General features: G+C 43.9%; 1 protein-coding gene across 4 annotated transcripts in view; it reads right to left on the bottom strand.

The window, feature by feature from the left end:
* The window catches only part of IARS1 (isoleucyl-tRNA synthetase 1), a 99,328-nt gene that overhangs the window by 61,506 nt on the left and 17,417 nt on the right, over window positions 1-20,405 (bottom strand). For all 4 annotated transcript variants that reach the window (XM_054727722.1, XM_054727721.1, XM_054727720.1 and 1 more), the window contains exons 6-10: window positions 19,654-19,771; window positions 11,976-12,123; window positions 6,378-6,465; window positions 6,027-6,087; window positions 1,554-1,649 (exon numbers count right to left, since the gene is read on the bottom strand). In XM_054727722.1, coding sequence (XP_054583697.1) covers window positions 1,554-1,649; window positions 6,027-6,087; window positions 6,378-6,465; window positions 11,976-12,123; window positions 19,654-19,771 — 511 coding nt within the window. The remainder of the gene's footprint in view (window positions 1-1,553; window positions 1,650-6,026; window positions 6,088-6,377; window positions 6,466-11,975; window positions 12,124-19,653; window positions 19,772-20,405) is intronic.

Here is a 20,405-nt window from a genome sequence, read left to right on the forward strand (position 1 = left end):
TAGATAAAACAGAATTCCCAAAATGTTGATAATATAGCCGGGTGATGTGAACATGAGGACTTACATTATCTTACTTTGCTCTCCTATCACAGGCAAAATGATCAGGTGGAGAGGAGTCCACAGGGCCAGTGCGTGCGGCACTCGCAGCAGTGTGTACACTCTTCGAGCGTCACAAACTATAGAAACACTCTCTAGAGAAAGATCCCATTTAATCCTTCCCAGTCTCCACACAGGCAGGTAGTAACTCCGTGTTACAGGAAAGGAAAAGAAAATCTAGACAGGTCAAGTAATTTATTGCAGAGCTTTGACTTAACATGAGGTCTGATTTGCTCTAAAACATGTGCCCTTAATCCATGTGCCCTTAATCCATTTATTCAAAATGTAATTATTTTAATATACAAATTACATTAAAATAATTACATTTTGAGCCCTTGCTGGTTTGGCTCAGCGGACAGAGCGTCAGCCTGCGGACTGAAGGGTCCCAGGTTCGATTCCGGTCAAGGGCACATGCCCAAGTTGCAGGCTCAATCCCCAGTAGGGGGCGTGCAGGAGGCAGCCGATTAATGATTCGCTCTCATCATTGATGTTTCTCTCTCTCCCTCTCCTTTCCTCTCTGAAATCAATAAAAATATATTTTAAAAAAAATAATTACATTTTGAGTACTCTTTTATTCATATACAAATTACATTAAAATAATTACATTTTGAAAAAAGAAGAAAAAAAAAAGGAAAGGAAAACAAAAAGAAAATTAAAGAAAAAAGGATTACATTTTCATAAAAATTACTTTGGGCAAAATTTAAAATTCAGCACACTCTTCCACCTTGAAAAGAGAGGTCAAATTCTCCCTCTGAACATGCAGCATTTAGAGAACTGCACAGCAGAGGTGATGGGAACCTTGATTTATCAAGGGACTGTGTGACTGCATGCCCTCATCAAAACTCAAAGAACTGCACATCATAAAGAGCAAAGCGTCTCCCTAGCCAGTTTGGCTCGTTTGGCTCAAGTTGACAGAGCGTCGGCCTGCGGACACAAGGATCCCAGGTTCGATTCTGGCCAAGGGCATGTACCTTGGTTGTGGGCACATCCCCAGTAGAGGGTGTGCAGGAGGCAGCTGATTGATATTTCTCTCTCAGCGATGTTTCTAACTCTCTATCCCTCTCCCTTCCTCTCTGTAAAAAATCAATAAAATATATTTAAAAAAAATAGAGCAAAGTCTCATGTAAATCAAATATGAATGACTCAAAACACAGCATGCCTTTGAAGACCAAATGTTCTTAGCCCACCATTTTCAGAAATCAGCTAAGGGTGAAAAGACATTGCAGATACAAGTTTTAGAAGCTTGAAAAGAGGTTGACTCCATGGCTTAATCAAGAGTGATGACCAACACAAAAAATGCATGCACACAGGCAAACACACATACACAAGACATTTCTTTATAACATTGGTAACACTGGTAAGATACATACTACTCACAGCACCAAAGTAAGGAGCACACAGGCAAACACACACGCACAGACGTTTCTTTATAACACTGGTAAGATATATCTACTCACAGCACCAAAGTAAGGAGCTTGATGCACCACCCCAGTGCCTTCTTCCTCCCTCACGTAGTTGTCAACAAGCACTGTAAAAGCGCCATGCTCTTTCCACTGGAAAAGAAATGATGGCAGGATTAAAGATGAAACAATACCACATCCTATCTAATAATAGAGTAACATGTAAATTACCATCACTCCGCTATGCCCACGATTGGGCGGCGGGAGGCTGGGGGGCGGGACTCGGGGTGGCCTATCCGGCCATTGAGAGGCACGGATCCGCTGCCACTGAGGGAGGCTACCCTGCTGTTGAGAGGCGCAGGGGGCAGGACTCCCGCCTCCTGTGCCTCTCAATGGCCAGATCCGCGGCCGCTGAGGGGGCCTGCCGCGGACACCCAGCTGCGCCTCTCAATGGCAGGGTAGCCAGGTGTCTGTGGCAGCCCCCCTGGGTAGCCCCCCTCAGCGGCCACGGACCATCAAAAGTGGGGGAGCTGAGTGCCTGTCTGCTCCGGCACCAGGCCTTTCAGAAGCCTCCTCCGAGCCGGAGGCTTCTGAAAGGCCTGGTGCACCAGCGGACAGGCACCCAGCTCCACCACGAAAAGCGAAAGCGTGTAGGGGACCCTACACATGCATGATTCAATCAAGCACTGGGCCTCTAGTCATAATATAATTTGATAACCATTTTTAGAGCCCGAAAAAACTTTTAACCTGAGATTATGTTCAGCGATGGAAATGGCAATAATTCAGACTGGAAAGAAACATGCTAGTTCTATACATCACATTATGAATAATGCATCCCTAATAAATGAAATAATTATCTGAAGTGGCAGGAAAAAATGTCCAACTTTTTTAGTGCAAAAACTGGGGCTTTTCATTATTTCTCCTGGACTGAACCCCTCTCCCCCAGCATGCTGTTTATCATAGTCTCAGAAAACATACTCCTCAAATTATTCCCTTCCTGGTACATAGTTAACCCTTGAACAATGCAGGGGTTAGGGGCACCAATCCCCACACAGTGGAAACCTGAGTGTAACTTTTGACGCTAAAGTTGGCCCTTCCCATCCTTGAATTCAACCAACCATAAAGTGAAAACTATATTTTCAATTTGCATTTCAACAGAATGCAAAAAACTGTTATCTATCCATGGTTGGTTAAATAAAATCCATGTCTAAATGAGCTGGGCCTTATTGAAGGGTCAAGTGTATTTTCAATCACTGCATACACTTTGCTTCTCTTTCTCCTTCCAGTCCAGCTCAAGTGATTCAGCTGTAAAAGGTAAACCTTGAAAGAAATGGGGGGAGGGCCGCGAGCTACAAGTTCTATGTTCTATTTGCAGACATTGTAACCTCAGGGGGGAAATGTTTCCAATGTGACTTCATTTCTAACAACAATAAAACATGTGCCCTTCATCCCTATAGGTTAGTACATATAAAGCTACAGACTTATTTTCCTACCTTCATCTCTTAATATTTCTTTTCAGATGCCCTTTGTTTTAGCCCAACTAAAACCCTTTGCTTTCTTACCTATCTGCGTTTGCAAAAAGTACGTTCAGAAATGATTTTCACAATTAAACCTACACTGTGAAAAATGTATTAGTATTTCCATGTTTTAAAAATATTCTGGTTGCCAGAGAGGGTCGGACCTGCATTACCACTATTTGTCCACCATCCAGAACTGAAATATCATTGCTGACATGTGCACATAAGGAACTGTTTGACATTGAAATTGGGTCTCAAAAGAACTGTTGGCCCAGAAAGAAACTCACTACAGACTGATTCATTTGCCTGTCAGCATAACTATTATTGCTCGTCTCACATTCGGTTCTTATAAGTGTATTTCTAGTAGCACATGACCTCACTCATCTAGGGGAAATGATGAACAACATAGACTGATGAACAAGAACAGACCCAGAAACAAGGAGGAATGGATCAGAATGTCGGGCCTCAGAGGGAGGGTAGGAGAGGGTGGGGATATAGGGGAGAGATCAACCAAAGGACTTGTGTGCACGCATATGAGCCTAACCAGCGGTTAAGGACAATAGGAGGGTGGGGGCATTCGTGGGGAGGGGTGTGGGATGGGAATGGGGGGATGAGGACAAATATGTGACACCTTAATCAATAAAGAAATTTAAATAAATAAATAAATAAATAAAAATATTCTGGTTGCATTTGTATTTCACAGTGAACCCAGAACAAAGTTGATGAAATGGTTTGCCTAAATCACACACCAGCAATGATGAAGCTGGGTCCTGAAAGAAGGCCTTCTGGTTCAAAATACAGCACAACGACCTCACAGCTCTTGAACTGTTGGTACTTGCTTAAAAGTAAACATGACAAGTAACTATAGATTTTCAACTGCTGTAACCTAAATCACCTGTAAATGCTTATGGTGTGGTGTGACAGGTACTGAGAGGTGTGTCTTCAATGATTTAAACATGGAGAGAACATGTGTGTTCTCAGAATCAGATGTAGCAATAGGGAACTCGAAGGTATTTTGCTCCTTATCACTGTACACCAAGAAACCCCAACCTGCATTCCCATCTCTCCGGGCGCAGCTCTGGATCAAGCAAGCCCTGCCACGGCTGGCCAGCAGTCCGCACAGAGGACTACAGTGTGTTCAGATAACACACTCTCACAGCTCCCATTTAATATGTCAGAGCATGTGTATTTTAGATATACATCAGATGATTTTGTCCTAAGTCAAGGAATTTGTAGCTTTTGTCTAAAATTCACAGAAGGTACCAGAAATTTCAGGAAGCTAACTGAATGAATTGGATAGATCTTATTTATCATCTATGTTCTGAGTGCATATTTCAATGACTTAACCCAAAGCTCCTATCGAGAGTGTCCATGTGCATTTTCTGAGAGGGCTCAGCTGTCCTCAGGCTCTCAATAGGGCCTGTAGTTCAGAAAGTTGAGAAGTCATTGACCTAGTGGCAGAGTTTTAAGACAAACAAAAACACATGAAATATGTTAACATACATGAGAAAAGAATGCAATAATGGCATTATTCCAAGGAAGACAACTAAGAGACACTTCAGAAAACACTGTTTTGCAGAAGGCATCCAATACAGGCCATTCCAGAAAGGTGAAGCAAATTTAAAAAGAAGGAGAATGTAATGAAAAGAAAGGCAGAAAGGGGAGGGAAAAGAGGGCAATTTGACTGAGGCAAAAGATAGGTTAGGGGATGTGACTAGGAAGCAGGTCTGCCTCATGCCAAGTGGAGAGCACCTGGCGAGGAACGTGTTGGCAAACGAAACGACTACAGGCTCACAGGAAGGGACCAGGCCAGGCAAAGCGTAGGGATAACCACCAGCAGCAACATGTAATGAGGAAAAGGGCCCCTAGTTAGGAGACAAAAAACATGGGGAAGCACTCAAGGAAAGAAACATGTGAGCTGTGAGCAATATTGTGGAAAAAGTCCACATGGCTGAGGTCATCTGCACTAACCAAACTCACCCCTGCACTGAAAACAGAGATAAGCACATGTTTCGTCCTGTGCTGCAATGCCAGTTTTTTATGGCTAATGCTATGCCAAGCTGAATATGTTTCCTACACAATATACAAAGCTAGGTCAGTTCTGAGGCCGTTGCTCATCATTTGACTCTAAGACAAGCATGTCAAATCATTCACTGGATGACCAGCAGCCAGTGGGCCACAGGCCTCCTTTCAATAAAAGACATGCTTGCTCTAAGACCTATAAATAAGTATCAATTCCTGCTGACCTTGTTGTTTTGTTGGTGGTTAGGTTTGCAACTATAGCTGCAAATTCTCTGTTGTCAGAAAATGAAAACCACATAAAACAGCTTTATGAGCCCTAACCAGTTTGGCTCAGTAGATAGAGCATCAGCCTGCGGACTGAAAGGTCCCAGGTTCGATTCCGGTCAAGGGCATGTACCTTGGTTGCGGGCACATCCCCAGTGGGGGGTGTGCAGGAGGCAGCTGATCTATGTTTCTAACTCTCTATCCCTCTCCATACCTCTCTGTAAAAAATCAATAAAATATATTAAAAACAAAACAAACAAACAAACAAAAAAAAAACAACAGCTTTATGATTCCTATGAGAACGAAGTTCCTAATTGTGTGAGCTTTGCTGTGGTGCCTAGATTTAAAGGACTCACCTAATCCACTTATTGGAAATAAATTGTTTACTTTTACAGTTTTATTCTGAGCACTATCCTAAACAATCCCTCATATTCCTTGGCAATAAGCATACCATAAACAATAAATATATACACAATGAATCTTACGAAATGTAAGTGACTTCTTACGCAATTTGAGAAAAGTATTTTTTAAATTATTAGTACAAGAAGGCAATACAAACAGAATTGAATCCTGTTAACACTAAAGTAGACTCTGCTTCAGGCACATTCAGGGAAACAGCAGACCAATCAGTTCATGTGAAGCCCACGCCGGCTACCATTACATTGGTCCAGGGATCAATACTACAGAGCGTGGTGGAGAGCACTGTGGCAGAGCTCCCTGAGCTCACCTTCACAAAATAGTCAAACAGGGGCCTGTATCTCTTGCCTTGGAGAGAGGAACCTGGAAATCTAGGGAAAAAAGGAGGAACGCAAACTCACAATTAGATTCAAATTATCAATGAAATTAGGTTGCAACCACATGAAGTCACCACTGCCTTCTAGTTTACTTGTTCCTTAGTCATTAATGCTGGCACAGGTTACCAAACATACTCTACTTAAAATAGTACTGAAGTACTTAGTATTTAAAATGGTAATATACTTAAAGCTAAACTTGAATAATATAACTTTGGGGGAATAAAGTGTCTTCTTTTTTTTAAACTAAAGACACACATGCATAAATCAATGACTTGCATACTTACCTTTCAAGGATCTCATAGTCACTCTCCAATTTGTAGAGGGCCGGTAATCTGGCTTCCATCAAAATGAATGATTTTCCTCTGACAACATCTACAAGAGCAACAGGAAAAGAGGACTTCAGTGACAGCCAGATTGTGGCTTACTCTAAAGGCTCAGCTCAGCTCTACCGCAGGCCCCCGAGCCAGCGTGCCCAGCACTCAGAGCAGCACTGCCAATAGGGCCAGGACACACTGCCTTCTACATACATGACAAAGCATAAAAAGCAGCATGCAGCTCAATTGTCGTTAATTGCACCTCTATCCATTTAAAGTGAATTAATCTTTATTTTCTCCTACCAAAGTTAATATACGTGAATGATTCCAAGTTCTAACATTAACACACTGAGAAGCTCACAAATACAAGCCCCTATAATCACATCTATCCTCAGGCACTATCATTTGAGTGCCTATTCCTCCAGGGACTTTCCTATGCATATAGTAATGTATATATTGTATGAATGGGTACTTTTTAAAATATTCTCATCCAAGGATATGTTAATTGATTTTAGAAAGAGAGAGAGTAATGGAGAGAAACATCTATGCGAGAAACATCTATTGGTGGCCTCCCGCTTTTCCCTCGTACTGGGGATTGAACCCACAATCTAGGGATGTGCCCTGACAGGAATGGAACCCAATCTACTGGTGTACAGGTTGAAACTCCAGCCAACTGATCAACCCAGCCAGGCTGAATGAAAATATTTTTTAAAATAATTGTGGGATAAGACTCAATATAGTTTTACATTTGTGTTCAGATAATACATTGTGCACATCTCAGATATTAGCATACATATCTTTCTTACTCTTTAAGATAGCTCAATAGTACTTCACTTTACTGGAGTACAAGTTATTTTTACCACATCAACTAATAAGAGACTCTAAGTTGATTTCAAATCATTGCTACTATGAACATTGAGAAAATAGTATCCTGTTCACACTTTTGCAACCTTATTGAAAATGAATTATATAACCTGAGAAATAGAAAAGCTGAACAATTACGTAAATATTTAAAATTTAATAGATACTAGCAAATTGCCTTACAAAAGCTTAGGCTAACTTAAACTCCCATCTATGAAGTATGACATATCCAAGAATTTACTAGAGCCGTGGTCCGAAAACTGCGGCTCGCGAACCACATGTGGCTCTTTGGCCCCTGGAGTGTGGCTCTTCCACAAAATACCACGGCCTGGGTGAGTCTATTTTGAAGAAGTGACCTTAGAAGAAGTTTAAGTTTAAAAAATTTGGCTCTCAAAAGAAATTTCAATCATTGTACTGTTGATATTTGGCTCTGTTGACTAATGAGTTTGCTGACCACTGTACTAGAGCATAACGTACATACAGTACAGTTCACTGTAAGAAAAATGAGAATCTGTGAATCATTGTGAAGGCCCCTGCAATTCATTAAATAACTGCTATAATTAGCCCCCCAGTGGTCGGCAAACCGCGGCTCGCGAGCCACATGCGGCTCTTTGGCCCCTTGAGTGTTCTAACACAACTTCTTCAAAACAGACTCGCCCAGGCCGAAAACCGACTTCTGCGCATGGGCCATGAAGTTTCAATTGCACTGTACGTGTGCCCACACGTGGTATTTTGTGGAAGAGCCACACTCAAGGGGCCAAAGAGCCACAGTTTGCCGACCACTGCCCTAGCTGGTTTGGCTTAGAGGACAGAGCATAGCCTGCAGACTGAAGGGTCCTGGGTTTGATCTGCTCAAGGCCATATCCCCGGGGTTGTGGGCTTGATCCACAGTGTGGGACATGCAGAAGACAACCAATCAATGATTCTCTCTCATCATCAATGTTTCTATCTGAAATCAATAAAAAAAAATGTTATACATATATATTCAAAAACTGCTGTAATTAATTCTGACACTCACCAGCTCTGACATCACAGGAATTTCAATGTAAGTGGAGTATACATTTCTGAAGAAAACTCAGGACCACATGTTCCACCAAGTACAAGAGGCGTATAAAGGCAGAGGAGTGACATGATTGAACTCTTGGCCAGATGGCCCCTAAGGCTGTCAGGCTCACTACAGAATGGCCATTATCACAGGTACACCGGAGAAGCATCCCCTTACACCTGAGCCAGGCTCTGCACCAACAACAGCTCTTTTCCAGCAGGTATCCTAGGAAACAACACTAGGTCCTATCCACTCCCAAGGCACAGCTAAGTAATAATAAAAAACCAGCTGTTTTCTGACCAACAACCTCTCCTGTTCTTTATCAAAATGTTTTTCTTGCCAGCAAAAGCTATTTAAAAAAATCTTTATTGCTGCCCTGACCGGTTTGGCTCAGTGGATAGAGCATCGGCCTGCGGACTCAAGGGTCCCAGGTTCAATTCCGGTCAAGGGCATGTACCTTGGTTGCGGGCACATCCCCAGTGGGGGGTGTGTAGGAGGCAGCTGATCGATGTTTCTTTCTCATTGATGTTTCTAACTATCTATCCTCTCCCTTTCTCTCTGTAAAAAATTAATAAAATATATAAAAAAATCTTTATTGCTGAGTATTAGAGGTGATCTCTTTTCCCCTCACTGCTCCCAACTCGGCTGACACCACACCACCCTACTATCTGTTGCCATAGGTAATGCGTATCTATATATATAAAAGGCTAATATGCAGTGTCCCCTCGGAAGTTCAATTGCTCACTTAGACGTATGCCGTCAACCAGGGGCAGTGTGGAATGAAGGAAGGCTCCAGCTGCTGGGGAAGGGAGGCCCCGGCTGCAAGGCAGAAGGCCCTGATCAGCCCTGATCACCAGCCAGGCCTAGAGACCCATATAAGATCTTTGGTTAATCTCTCCCCTCCCCCTCTCCCCCCTTCCCTAAGATTCATCAGTCTATTCCATAACTATGGTTCTAATGTATTCATTAGTTTATTTTGTTCATTAGATTCCTTGTTCATTTATTTTTATTTTTAGATTCAATTTTCAAGAAATAAGTATTCATTACCATTATTCATGTTTTTTATTTTTTCCTCCTTCATTTAACTCATCTTAAAGAATATTCTTCAACATTTCATGTAACAGTGGTTTGGCTTTTTCTTGTCTGTGAAGCTCTTTATCTGACCTTCAATTCTAAATGATAGTTTTGCTGGGTAACCTTGGTTATAGGTCCTTGCTATTCATCACCTTAAATATTTCTTGCCACTCCCTCCTGGCCTGCCAAGTTGCTGTTGAGAAATCAGCTGACAGTCATATGGGCATTCCCTTGTAGGTAACTAACTGCTTTTCTCTTACTGCCTTTTTTTTTTTTTTTAAATATATTTTATTGATTTTTTGCAGAGAGGAAGGGAGAGGGATAGAGAGCTAGAAACATCGATGAGAGAGAATCATTGACCAGCTGCCTCCTGCACACCCCCCTACCAGGGATGTGCCCACAGCCAAGGTACATGCCCATGACCGGAATCGAACCTGGGACCTTTAAGTCCGCAGACCGACGCTCTATCCATTGAGCCAAACCGGTTTCGGCTCTCTTACTGCTTTTAAGATTCTCTTTGTCTTTAGCCCCTGGCATTTTAATTATGATGTGTCTTGGTGTGGGCCTCTTTGGGTTCCTCTTGTTTGGGACTCTGTGCTTCCTGGATTTGTAAGTCTACTTCTTTCACCAGGTAGGGGAGGTTTTGTCATTATTTTTATTTTTTAATATATTTTTATTGATTTTTTAGAGAGGAAGGGAGAGGGATAGAGTTAGAAACATCAATCAGCTGCCTCCTGCACACCCCTTACTGGGTGCCCACAACCAAGGTACATGCCCTTGACCAGAATCAAACTTGGGACCCTTCAGTCCACAGACTGATGCTCTATCCACTGAGCCACACCAGTTAGGGCTTGTCGTTATTTTTTCAAATAGGTTTTCAATATCTTGCTCGCTCTCTTCTCCTTCTGGCACCCCCAAGCGAATGTTGGTATGCTTGAAGTTGTCCCACAGACTCCTTACATTTTCTTCATATTTTTGGATTATTTTTTCTTTTTGATCTTCTAATTGGGTCTTTTTGGATTCCTCATATTCTAAATTGCTGATTTCATTCTAGGCATCTTCTATTCTACTGTTGAATCCCTGTAAATTACCGTATTTTCCGGCCATATAAGACGACTTTTTAATCCAGGAAAATCTTCTCAAAAGTCAGGGGTCGTCTTATACGCCGGGTGTCATCTTATAGGGCAGGTATATCCCAAACTCTATATTTTAACTGGAAAAGGTGGGGGTCGTCTTATATGCCGGAAAATACAGTATTCTTTACTTCAGTGAGTGTATGCTTCATTTCTGACTGGTCCTTTTTCATGTCTTTGAAATTCTCACCAAGATCCTTGAAAAGTCTCACTACGTCCCTTGATGCTTAATATTCTTGAACAACCTTATAACCATTGTTTTGCACTTTGTATTTAGTAGTTTATTTGCTTCCATTTTACTTAGGTGTTTTTCTGGAGGTTTTTTTTCTTTTCCTTCATTTGTGACAAGTTTCTTTGTCTCCACATTGTGGCTGCTTCCCTGTGTTTGTTTCTATGTATTAGGTAGAGCTGCTATGTCTCCTGGAGTTGGTAGAGTGGCCGTGTGTAGGAGGTGTCCTGTAGGGCCCAGTGGCTCAGCCTCCCCAGTCACCTGAGCTGGACACCCGAGCTGTGCCCCTGTGTGAGCTGTGTGCACAGTCATGTAGTTGAGCGTAGTCCCTTACACCAAAAGAGTGTTGGCTCCATCCCCAGTCGGGTGCATATGGGAGGCAACTACATATGAATTTCTCTCTATTTCTCTCTCTCTCTTCTGCTCTCTAAACACGTCCTCAGTGAAGATTAAAAAACAAACACACATCAGAGATTCCTACGAATGATGAGATGCCAGCTCTCTGAACCTTTAATACTTCATCTATAATGGGGGCACGATGTGCAAAAGTATGGCTAAAATCAAAAAATTATAAAGGAATATTTACTTTTATATCTGCACTATTTTACTTTTTGGTATGCTATATTTTTAATCTGCCAAAGAGAAAAGCACAGAGCCAAATTGTCTTCATTCATGCGAAAAGCCCATGATACCAAACCCAGGTTTATTATTTGATCTAATTGTTGTCTCAACCTCTCCCAAAAACCATCTTAATCAACAAGTCTGGAATTTTCTGGTCAACCCAATGAGGTAATCTGTGGCATAGACTCTGACCATATCCACCCCAAAGGAAAAGGAGGCAATCTGAATAACAAAAAAATAAACAAAAATTAGCTTCCTCAAAAAATACTCACATACCAAACAGATGTCCCAGTCTAAAAATAATCCTTTTTTTTCTTTCCCTAGTAGCTCTCCTTGCCCCACCCCTCTTCCTATAAAAATGCATCATTTTGTACTATCCTTAGCAGCAACCTTCTACTTACTAGATGGGATGTTGCCCACTTATCAAAGCCAATTAGACCTTCAAATTTAGTTGGCTGAATATTGTTCTTTAACAGATTAGAAATGAAAACAAAACTTTTACAGATTACTGTTTACTCCACAAAAAAATGTAATGTTTACTCTTTCCCAAAATGTTAACAATTACCGTATCCATATTAATCAAAAGTCATCAGGCTCACACTTACCTTTAATCTTTACATACTGCATATCCGGATTAACACAGAGGGCAAGGTTACTAGGCAGAGTCCAGGGAGTAGTTGTCCAAGCAACCAAAGATATATTTTCATCTTCCACCAAAGGAAAGGTAATAAATATTGAAGGATCTTGAACATCCTCAAATAAAATGAGACAAAGTATTTTTTTTACAAAATCCATAACAACGGACATTGAAGAAAAAGAAAATAATCCTGAAGAAGAAATAGATTGTCAGTGTAAATTGAGCTTTTAAAAAACCATTTGCCACATTTATAAAAAAATACAAATCAAGAAATTACAAATATATTTTTTAGTATACTTTAAAAGTTTTAACAATTATACACTGAAGATATGGTGATGACCCTTAAGATTACAATGGAGCTGAAAAATTGCTATAAGACTAGGCTAATGATGCCATAGGTTTCCTAAGGTCATAAGGCAATGTATTACACAAGTACTTACGTTAGGGGCAAAAATATAATATTGGGGACTAGCTCTGGTTATGGGAAATATTAATCATGCTCTGTTAACCATGACTGCCTAGTGTTGGTTAAAGAAAGGACTTTCTGACCTGGCTGGGAGTTGGATGCCCCCAGGCCCAGGGAGTCAACCTTGGAACCATTCTTATTCAAGAACTGCCTATCATCATGGAAAGATTAACGGCCTCGTTGCCCAAACAATGGAGTCCCACCCCAGCTTCCTACTTCCCCAGGCCTGTACTCCCTACTTCCCCATGTAATCCTAGTCCTACCCTATATAAGAAGCTGGCTTATTGGAGGGAGGGGGGGCCTCTACAGAGCAGATGTTTGTGGCTGACCTGCTGCTCTCCCATACTGCTGGCAGTATTGGAATAAACGCTCATATATGATTCAACCCTGTCTCTGCTTAATTGGCTCAAATAGTGACAGGCTGCATGGACCCACTGATTGCCGGTTACACTTAGTAGCATTGCCTTACAATTGTCGACAATGTTTAGTATAGTAACATGCTGTGTATATAGCATGTAGCCTAGGAAGTGTAGGGAAACAGAATATGTCAATTAACATAGGAAACAGCAGATATGGGAGAAGCTCTGAAAACCAAGAAGTTAGCCTTTTTTAAAAGACATTTACATTTGTAAGAGAAAACTCCACTTGCAAGGGTGTCTACTCCATATACCAAGAGGAGGAAGACCTTATCATTGGAAACTTTCATCAATGCAGGAAACTATGTAAATCCACTTAGCAACCTTACTTTTGTTTGCTGTGATTTTCCTAGTAACCTCCCACAACTGATCCGCCCGCAACATCTCTTGCCTTCAGCTGAATTTTGGCAAGTTACTCAGTTTTCCTAGGTATCTACCATGTATATAGGAGGTATATATGCTACTTAACTCTTTTGTTTTTCTCCTGTTAATCTGTCTTTTATCACAGAGTATTTGAGCCAAGAACCCAGGAGGGTAGAGGGAAATTATTTTTCTACCCCCAAAGAGCAATAAGCTATACCATGTAGCCTAGATGTGTAGTAGGTTGTACCATGTAGGTTTGTGTGCATGCACCCTGATCTTCTTGCAAGGACAAATGGACCTAACGGAGCCTTAAGCAGAGCATGATTGTAGTCACAGATCAAACATTTTAAGTGTATCAGTATCCTATATAATAAAGAGGTAATATGCAAATTGACCATCACTCCAACACACAAGATGGCCGCCCCCATGTGGTCAAAGATGGCCACCACAAGATGGCCAGCAGGGGAGGGCAGTTGTGGGCGATCAGGCAAGCAGGGGAAGGCAGTTGGGAGGCCTGCAGGGGAGGGCAGTTGGGAGGAACCAGGCCTGCATGGGAGGGCAGTTGGGAGGGACCAGACCTGCAAGGGAGGGAAGTTGGGAGGGACCAGACTTGCAGGGAAGGACAGTTGGGGGGGACCCAGGCCTGCAGGGGAGGGCAGTAGGGGGGACCAGGCCGGCAGGAAGTAGTTAGGCATCGATCAGACTGGCAGGGGAGTGGTTAGGGGGTGATCAGGCTGGCAGGCAGAAGCGGTTAGAGGCAATCAGGCAGGCAGGCAGGCGAGCGGTTGGGAGCCAGCAGTCCTGGATTGTGAGAGAGATGTCTGACTGCCCGTTTAGGCCCAGGGGGATCGGGCCTAAACGGGCAGTCAGACATCTCTCGAGGGGTCCCAGATTGGAGAGGGTGCAAGCTGGGCTGAGGGACAAACACACACACACACACACACCCCATGCATGAATTTCATGCACTGAGCCTCTAGTGGATATGTAATGCAGGTTTCACTATTATAATGATCTATTTCATAACAAGTTCATAAAGTGGCACACAACAAAATAACTGTTTAGGAAAAGTTATTCTTTATTCAAAAATCTAAGTATGAGTCCTTCTGAAACACCATATACATGAACTTATAACACACCAAAATTTTAACAGAGTGAAATGCTTGGTCTCTCTGACTCCATCTTGTTTAAGCCTGCTTTGTTCCCAGGGCCTTACAGCTTCTACTTAGTTTTGCAAATAGACATGCTAGTCATTGGAAAATTCTGCTCCGGGCTCCCAAGGAGATAAAGGAAGTATATACAAAAATGATTATCTAAGATTTGAATGGACTCACATAAATTAGAGTAAACACCTCAGAACAAGTAAGCTTTACAAGCTTCCTTGGACCCCTGCTGGCATTCGAATGCCTGCAGCTGTTAATCACCTCTTTGCCTTCTGTCTTCCTCTTCCCTTGACACAAGAGGCTGAATTCTGTACTTCTAGCCTGTCATCTTGTTGGCTGTGGCTATCTGAATAAAGTCACTTACCTTGCTCTATCACCTTATCACTCAACTCACTGGCTGGAGTGCAGCAAGGAGTAGGAGCTTGGACTCATTTACAATAATTCAGTTCATCCAAGAAAAACAATACAAAACAAACCTAGAGGCAACCAACACACAATCCTAATATGGCGAAAGTGAAAACATAAAATGCTAAGTGTTGGCAGGATGCAGAGTAATCAGACCTGTCTAGTGGGAGTACACATCAGTAGAACCACTTTGAAGCACTCTATTCAAGTATCAATTAGAATGGAAGACAGCAAACCAGAGCTCACAAGCCAAATTTGGTGGTGTCCTGTTTTCATACAGCCCAAGAGCTAAGAATGGTTTTGACAGAGTTGAGTACTTGATTCAGAGACCATTTGGCTCACAAAGCCTAAAATAATATGTGGCCCTTTACAGAGTTTGCCAACCTGTATATTGGAGCTAAATGTAACAATTGACTCAACCATTCCAGTCCAACAAAAATGTGTACAGTATATGCCCAGACAAGTTCTAGAAAGTTCACAGAAGCACTACTGATAAGAAACAAACTGAAAATTAGTGAAATGCCCATCAACAGTAGTAGAAATAAATTAAATATCAGGTAGTAATGAAAATAGTGACCTACAGACACACAAAATGGACGACTCTAAACGTAATCTTGAGCAAGAGAAGTCAGACACAAAAAAGAACACATTGTAAAATTCCATTTATACGTAACTTAGAATCAGCAAACAACTCAATGCAGTTGAAAGTAGGGGTGAGGTGTGTGTTTAACCTGAAGGGACCATTACATGGGAGAGCTACTGACAGGTTGATAAGGTTCTTTAATCTGGGTGCTGGCTTCAGAGATGTATTCATTTTGTGTAACTACATGGAGTAGCGCAAGAAAAGGAGCAAAAAAAGCCTTATCATTAAAACAGGGAATAGGCATTAAGATGTAAAACATTAATTTGGTATGTATAGAAATGACGGTTCAAAAATAAGCTTAAAAAACCCCTCTAAATGGGAACCTAAATAAAACACTAACTAGTGTTGTTTTCTCTCCTTCTATATATCTTCTAATGGTTTCCATGTATCTCACAATGAAGATGACGTTCCTAACAAGTATTTTTCTATCCCAAAGCTGGTCTTCCCTTTGGAACAGTTGGAGGGACTTTCTCCTGAAACTCAATTTACTTCTGCACAGCTTGCTCTTTCCAAAAAATAAAAGGTATTTGTTTACTTATGGAAGAGAATGACTTTTGAAAATTCTAGGCACTCACAAGCTATTATGGAGATCTAACATGTAAAAATTTAGTTGCCAAAGGAAACTCAGCATTTACATTTTCATAGTAACATTGTTACGATGAAAAAGGAAGTTACACCTTTCAAAACCACTCAAATATCTATTAAAAGAATGACACCGTAACCCATTTGCTGTACGGAACACTATATAACAGTTAAAGTAAATTTAGCCCAGCCATTGTGACCCAGTGGTTGTGTGAACCAGGTCACGGTTTAATTCACCATCGGGGCACATGCCCAGGTTGTAGGCTCAATCCCAACGTGGGCATGCAGGAAGCAGGTGACCAACGATTCTCTCGCATCATTGATGTTTCTATCTTATCTCTCTCCATCTCCCTTCCTCACTGAAATCAATTAAAAATTTTTTTAAAAATAAATAAACAGAAAATTCCAGGATGGCTGCAGAGTAGCTGGAAGCTGTAGTTCCCACCCCCAAAATGGGTTTACAGCTAAATTATAGAACAATCAACCTGAAAAATCTAATAGGACCCTAGCTGTTCTGAAATACTATAACCAAGGAGTACAGAGACTGGTTAAGAGACTGGTAAGAAGGGTGGAGAAGAGGCAAACCAGAGGGATACTGCGGTTGTGGAACTTCCTCCTCCTAGGATTGTGGGTTATCAACCCCACGTGGGGATCCCAAACCCAGAGAAAAAGAGGGGGAAGAGGAGCCCGAATGATGTCTGGTGGTGGGAGTGTGTGGGGATTCCATCTGCCTGCGAGGCTTGGACAGCACCATCTCAAGGAAAGAGCACTCTTAAAGTTACAGCACCAGTCTGGGGAGTTCACCAGACTCCTACTGCTGGAGAGGCTGTGGAGGGTTCTGCCGACCACACCCATCAGAGACTTAGTGGCAGCAGGGGTAGGTGGGTGGGTGTCCAGGAAGCCGTGCAGAGCTGGGATTTCTGGACCGTATCGCCCCGGGTCCAGATGGGCGAGTGCTGGGCTGGGCATTGTGGGGAGACAAGCCCAGGCTCCCCTGCAAGGTGAGCACCGTACTAGCCTGGAAGGATCAGTGCCCACCCCCAACAGGAGACTGACGGGATCAGCCTGCCAAGTCCCAGATAACCTTGTTGGGCGCAGGCTCTTTGGGGGAGGGGAGAGTAGCTCAGAGCAGGGACATTCAAAGCATGAGACCCTCGGAGGCTATTGGCTTGGGCTGGGAAGGAGAGCTTAGCCACCAGTGAGCTGGACCAACATCCTCCTCAATGAAGACTCTTCATCTATCCTCCTGACCTCAATGGAGCTCAGCTTAGTCCCACAGTGGGGATGGCTGGTTGTACCCAACCTGAACCAGCAACAAGGCTCCTTAGGGGAACTAGAGTTGAAGACTCTGGCAGAGAAAGGGGTTTGGTGCCTTACAGTGTGGTCCCCAAGTAGGGGACCTACTAGCCCTATCTTGGTTAGCCTGGACTCACCCTACAGTCTCTCCTGGGAAGGTTCTGGAGGCAGACCTTGCAATCTCGTGGGGCAGCAGAGTAGCTGACAAGTAAAGGTGGACCTGGGGGAGCCTTAGTACTTTTACACATGTGTGATCAACTCTGAGCTGGAAGAAGCCAACCCTTTCACATGGACTGGCCCCTCCCATGCACACTCAGGTCCAGGAGACACACAAAAATTGATCAGCGTGGTAACTTCAGACAGGTAGCCCAAAGCTGGTTACACACAATGTCTGAAAGCAACCTGCACCTGAATCCCACCCAAGTGGACCCAAAAACCAACAGAACCAATGGTAGGCTTCAGACCTCACCAAAACTCAACCCTACTAGCCACAGGGAGATGATACGGGAAGGCACGAGACCCTGCCAGAAAAACCCCACTTTGGACACAGTGTCTCATACAAGGTGATTGAGGTTTATCCTTATACTCGAGGCCTGGTGCACGATATAAATGCACTGGTAGGGTCCCTAGGCCTGGCCGGTGATCAGGGCCTTCCGGCTGCCGGCCAGGGTCTTCCTGCGTTCCACGCTGCCCCTGGTGGTCAGCGCATGTCATAGCGAGCAATCGGTCTCCCGGTCAAACTCCTGTGGGGATAATTTGCATATTAGGCTTTTATATATATATATACTAGAGGCCCAGTACACGAAATTCATGCACGGGGGGCAAGGGGTATTGTGCCCCTCAGCCCAGCCTGCACCCTCTCCAATCTGGGACATCCCTCTCACAATCCAGGACTGCTGGCTCCAAACTGCTTGCCTGCCTGCCTTCCTGATTGCCCCTAACTGCTTGCCTGCCTGCCTTCCTGATTGCCCCTGATTGCTTCTGCCTGCCAGCCTGATCACCCCCTAACCACTCCCTTGCCAGCCTGATTGCTGCCTAACTGCTCCCCTAACAGCCTGTTTGCCCCTAATGCCCTCCCCTGCAGGCCTGGTCCCCCCCAACTGCTCTCCCCAGCAGGCCTGGTCCCCTCGAACTGCCCTTCCCTGCAGGCCTGGTCCCCCCCAACTGCCCTTCCCTGCAAGCCTGGTCACCCCCAACTTCCTTCCTCTACCGGCCTGGTCACCCCCAACTTCCTTCCTCTACCGGCCTGGTCACTCCTAACTGCCCTCCTCTGCCGGCCTGGTCACTCCTAACTGTCCTCCCCTGCAGGCTTGATCGCCCACAACCAAGGCACATGCCCTTGACTGGAATCGAACCTGGGACCCTTCAGTCTGCAGGCCGACACTCTATCCACTGAGCCAAACCAGTTAGGGCCAGAATGAAAGTTTTAATAATATTTTCAAATTTGAGCTATAAAGTAAGAATTCCCCCCTAAAATCAATGTCCTTTAAAAACAAAGAGGGTTAAATAAATTTTTAGAAATGAATAAGAGCCTAATATGCTATGCAACCAATCGAAGGGTAATATGCTAAGGCTGCTCAACCACGCGCTATGACATGCACTGACCACCAGGGGGCAGACAGCTGACTGGTCAACCAGTCCCTATGGCATGCACCAACCACCGGAGGGCAGAGTCAACCAGTTGCGATGACGTGCACTGACCACCAGGGGACAGATGCTCCAACTTGTAGGTTAGCTTGCTGCTAGGGTCCAGCAGAGATGGGCTGGACATGCCCTGGAGCCCTCCCACAGTCCCTCCATGGTTGGTCAACCTCCCGCGTCCCTCCCCGGCCCCGATCGTGCACCAGGCCTCTAGTACTTTATAAACGCCAGGCATGTCTAAACTCTTCTATCATACCAATGACAGAAAATTCCATTCATTACAGAAAAGCTCATAATACTGTGCTCCAATCCCCAATCAGAATTTTTCTCAAATAAATGAACTATGAGATCCCAGATGAGGGATAAAAACCACTAAAACCAACAACCCTTGTGAAACAGTGATTGGAGGGAAACAGGGCAGAGATGAACTTGTAAACCTAAGAGAAGCACAAACATGGTCCAAACAAGCAAAACCTATGCCAGTAAGACACATCAGTAACAAACCTCCGGGAGGGAGAGCCTTGGTTCAGTGACTGACAACATTACCAACAGGCAGGACGAATGACCAAATTCACAAGCCTCCCGAGGCTGACACTCCACATTGGGACTATTACTGTGCTCACACCATTTACCTTCCATGTACGTAACTTAATGCCCAAGGATCTTTTACATACCTTGTAATTCTGGTGAGATTCGAAGTTGGAAAGTGGAGTGTTGCATGCAGTGGAAAAAGGCATGACTTTCATACCTCTATACACAAGGCCTTTATCATAAAGTTGTTTGAAGACCCACCTATCAAGCAAAGAGACATTTTAGAATCCTATCTAATAAAGAGGGAATGTGCAAATTGATCATCACACTGTCAGAAAGATGGCGGCGGCCAGTCCCCTCAGCTCCACTGGAGTCCTCCAATCCTTTCAGCCCCACCATGGGGGTGGCAGGCATCCAGTGTGGCCGGATGCACCACTCCTTGTGCGTTCCGTGGAGTCCCACAGTCCTTTCAGCCCAGCTGGGAGGGCGGGGGGTGGGGGGGTGGTGGCGGGGAGAGTGGCAGGCACATGTTGTGGCCGGACCCGGCCTCAGCCGTCCAGGGCGGCCTGAGGCACAGGCAAGCCTTGGATGTCAGCTGCCCAGCCGATGCCTGAGGCACAGGCAAGCCTCAGATGGTGGCTGCCCAGACACCTAGGTTCGCCTGAGGCTTGCGTTGCCGGCAGTTGGCAGCAGAAGAGGTGTGATGGGGGCACTGCCTTCCTCTGATTGCCGGGTCCCCTCCCACCCGAGGGCTCCCTGACTGTGAGAGAGGGCAGGCCGGGCTGAAGGCCCCTCCATCCCCCAGTGCACCAATGTTGTGCACTAGGCTTCTAGTAATTATATAACCAAAATTCTATATCCCCAAAGACAAATATTTATGCCAGGTTTTATTTAT

Source organism: Eptesicus fuscus, chromosome 15 (genome assembly GCF_027574615.1).
Source record: "Eptesicus fuscus isolate TK198812 chromosome 15, DD_ASM_mEF_20220401, whole genome shotgun sequence".
Lineage (NCBI taxonomy): Eukaryota > Metazoa > Chordata > Mammalia > Chiroptera > Vespertilionidae > Eptesicus > Eptesicus fuscus.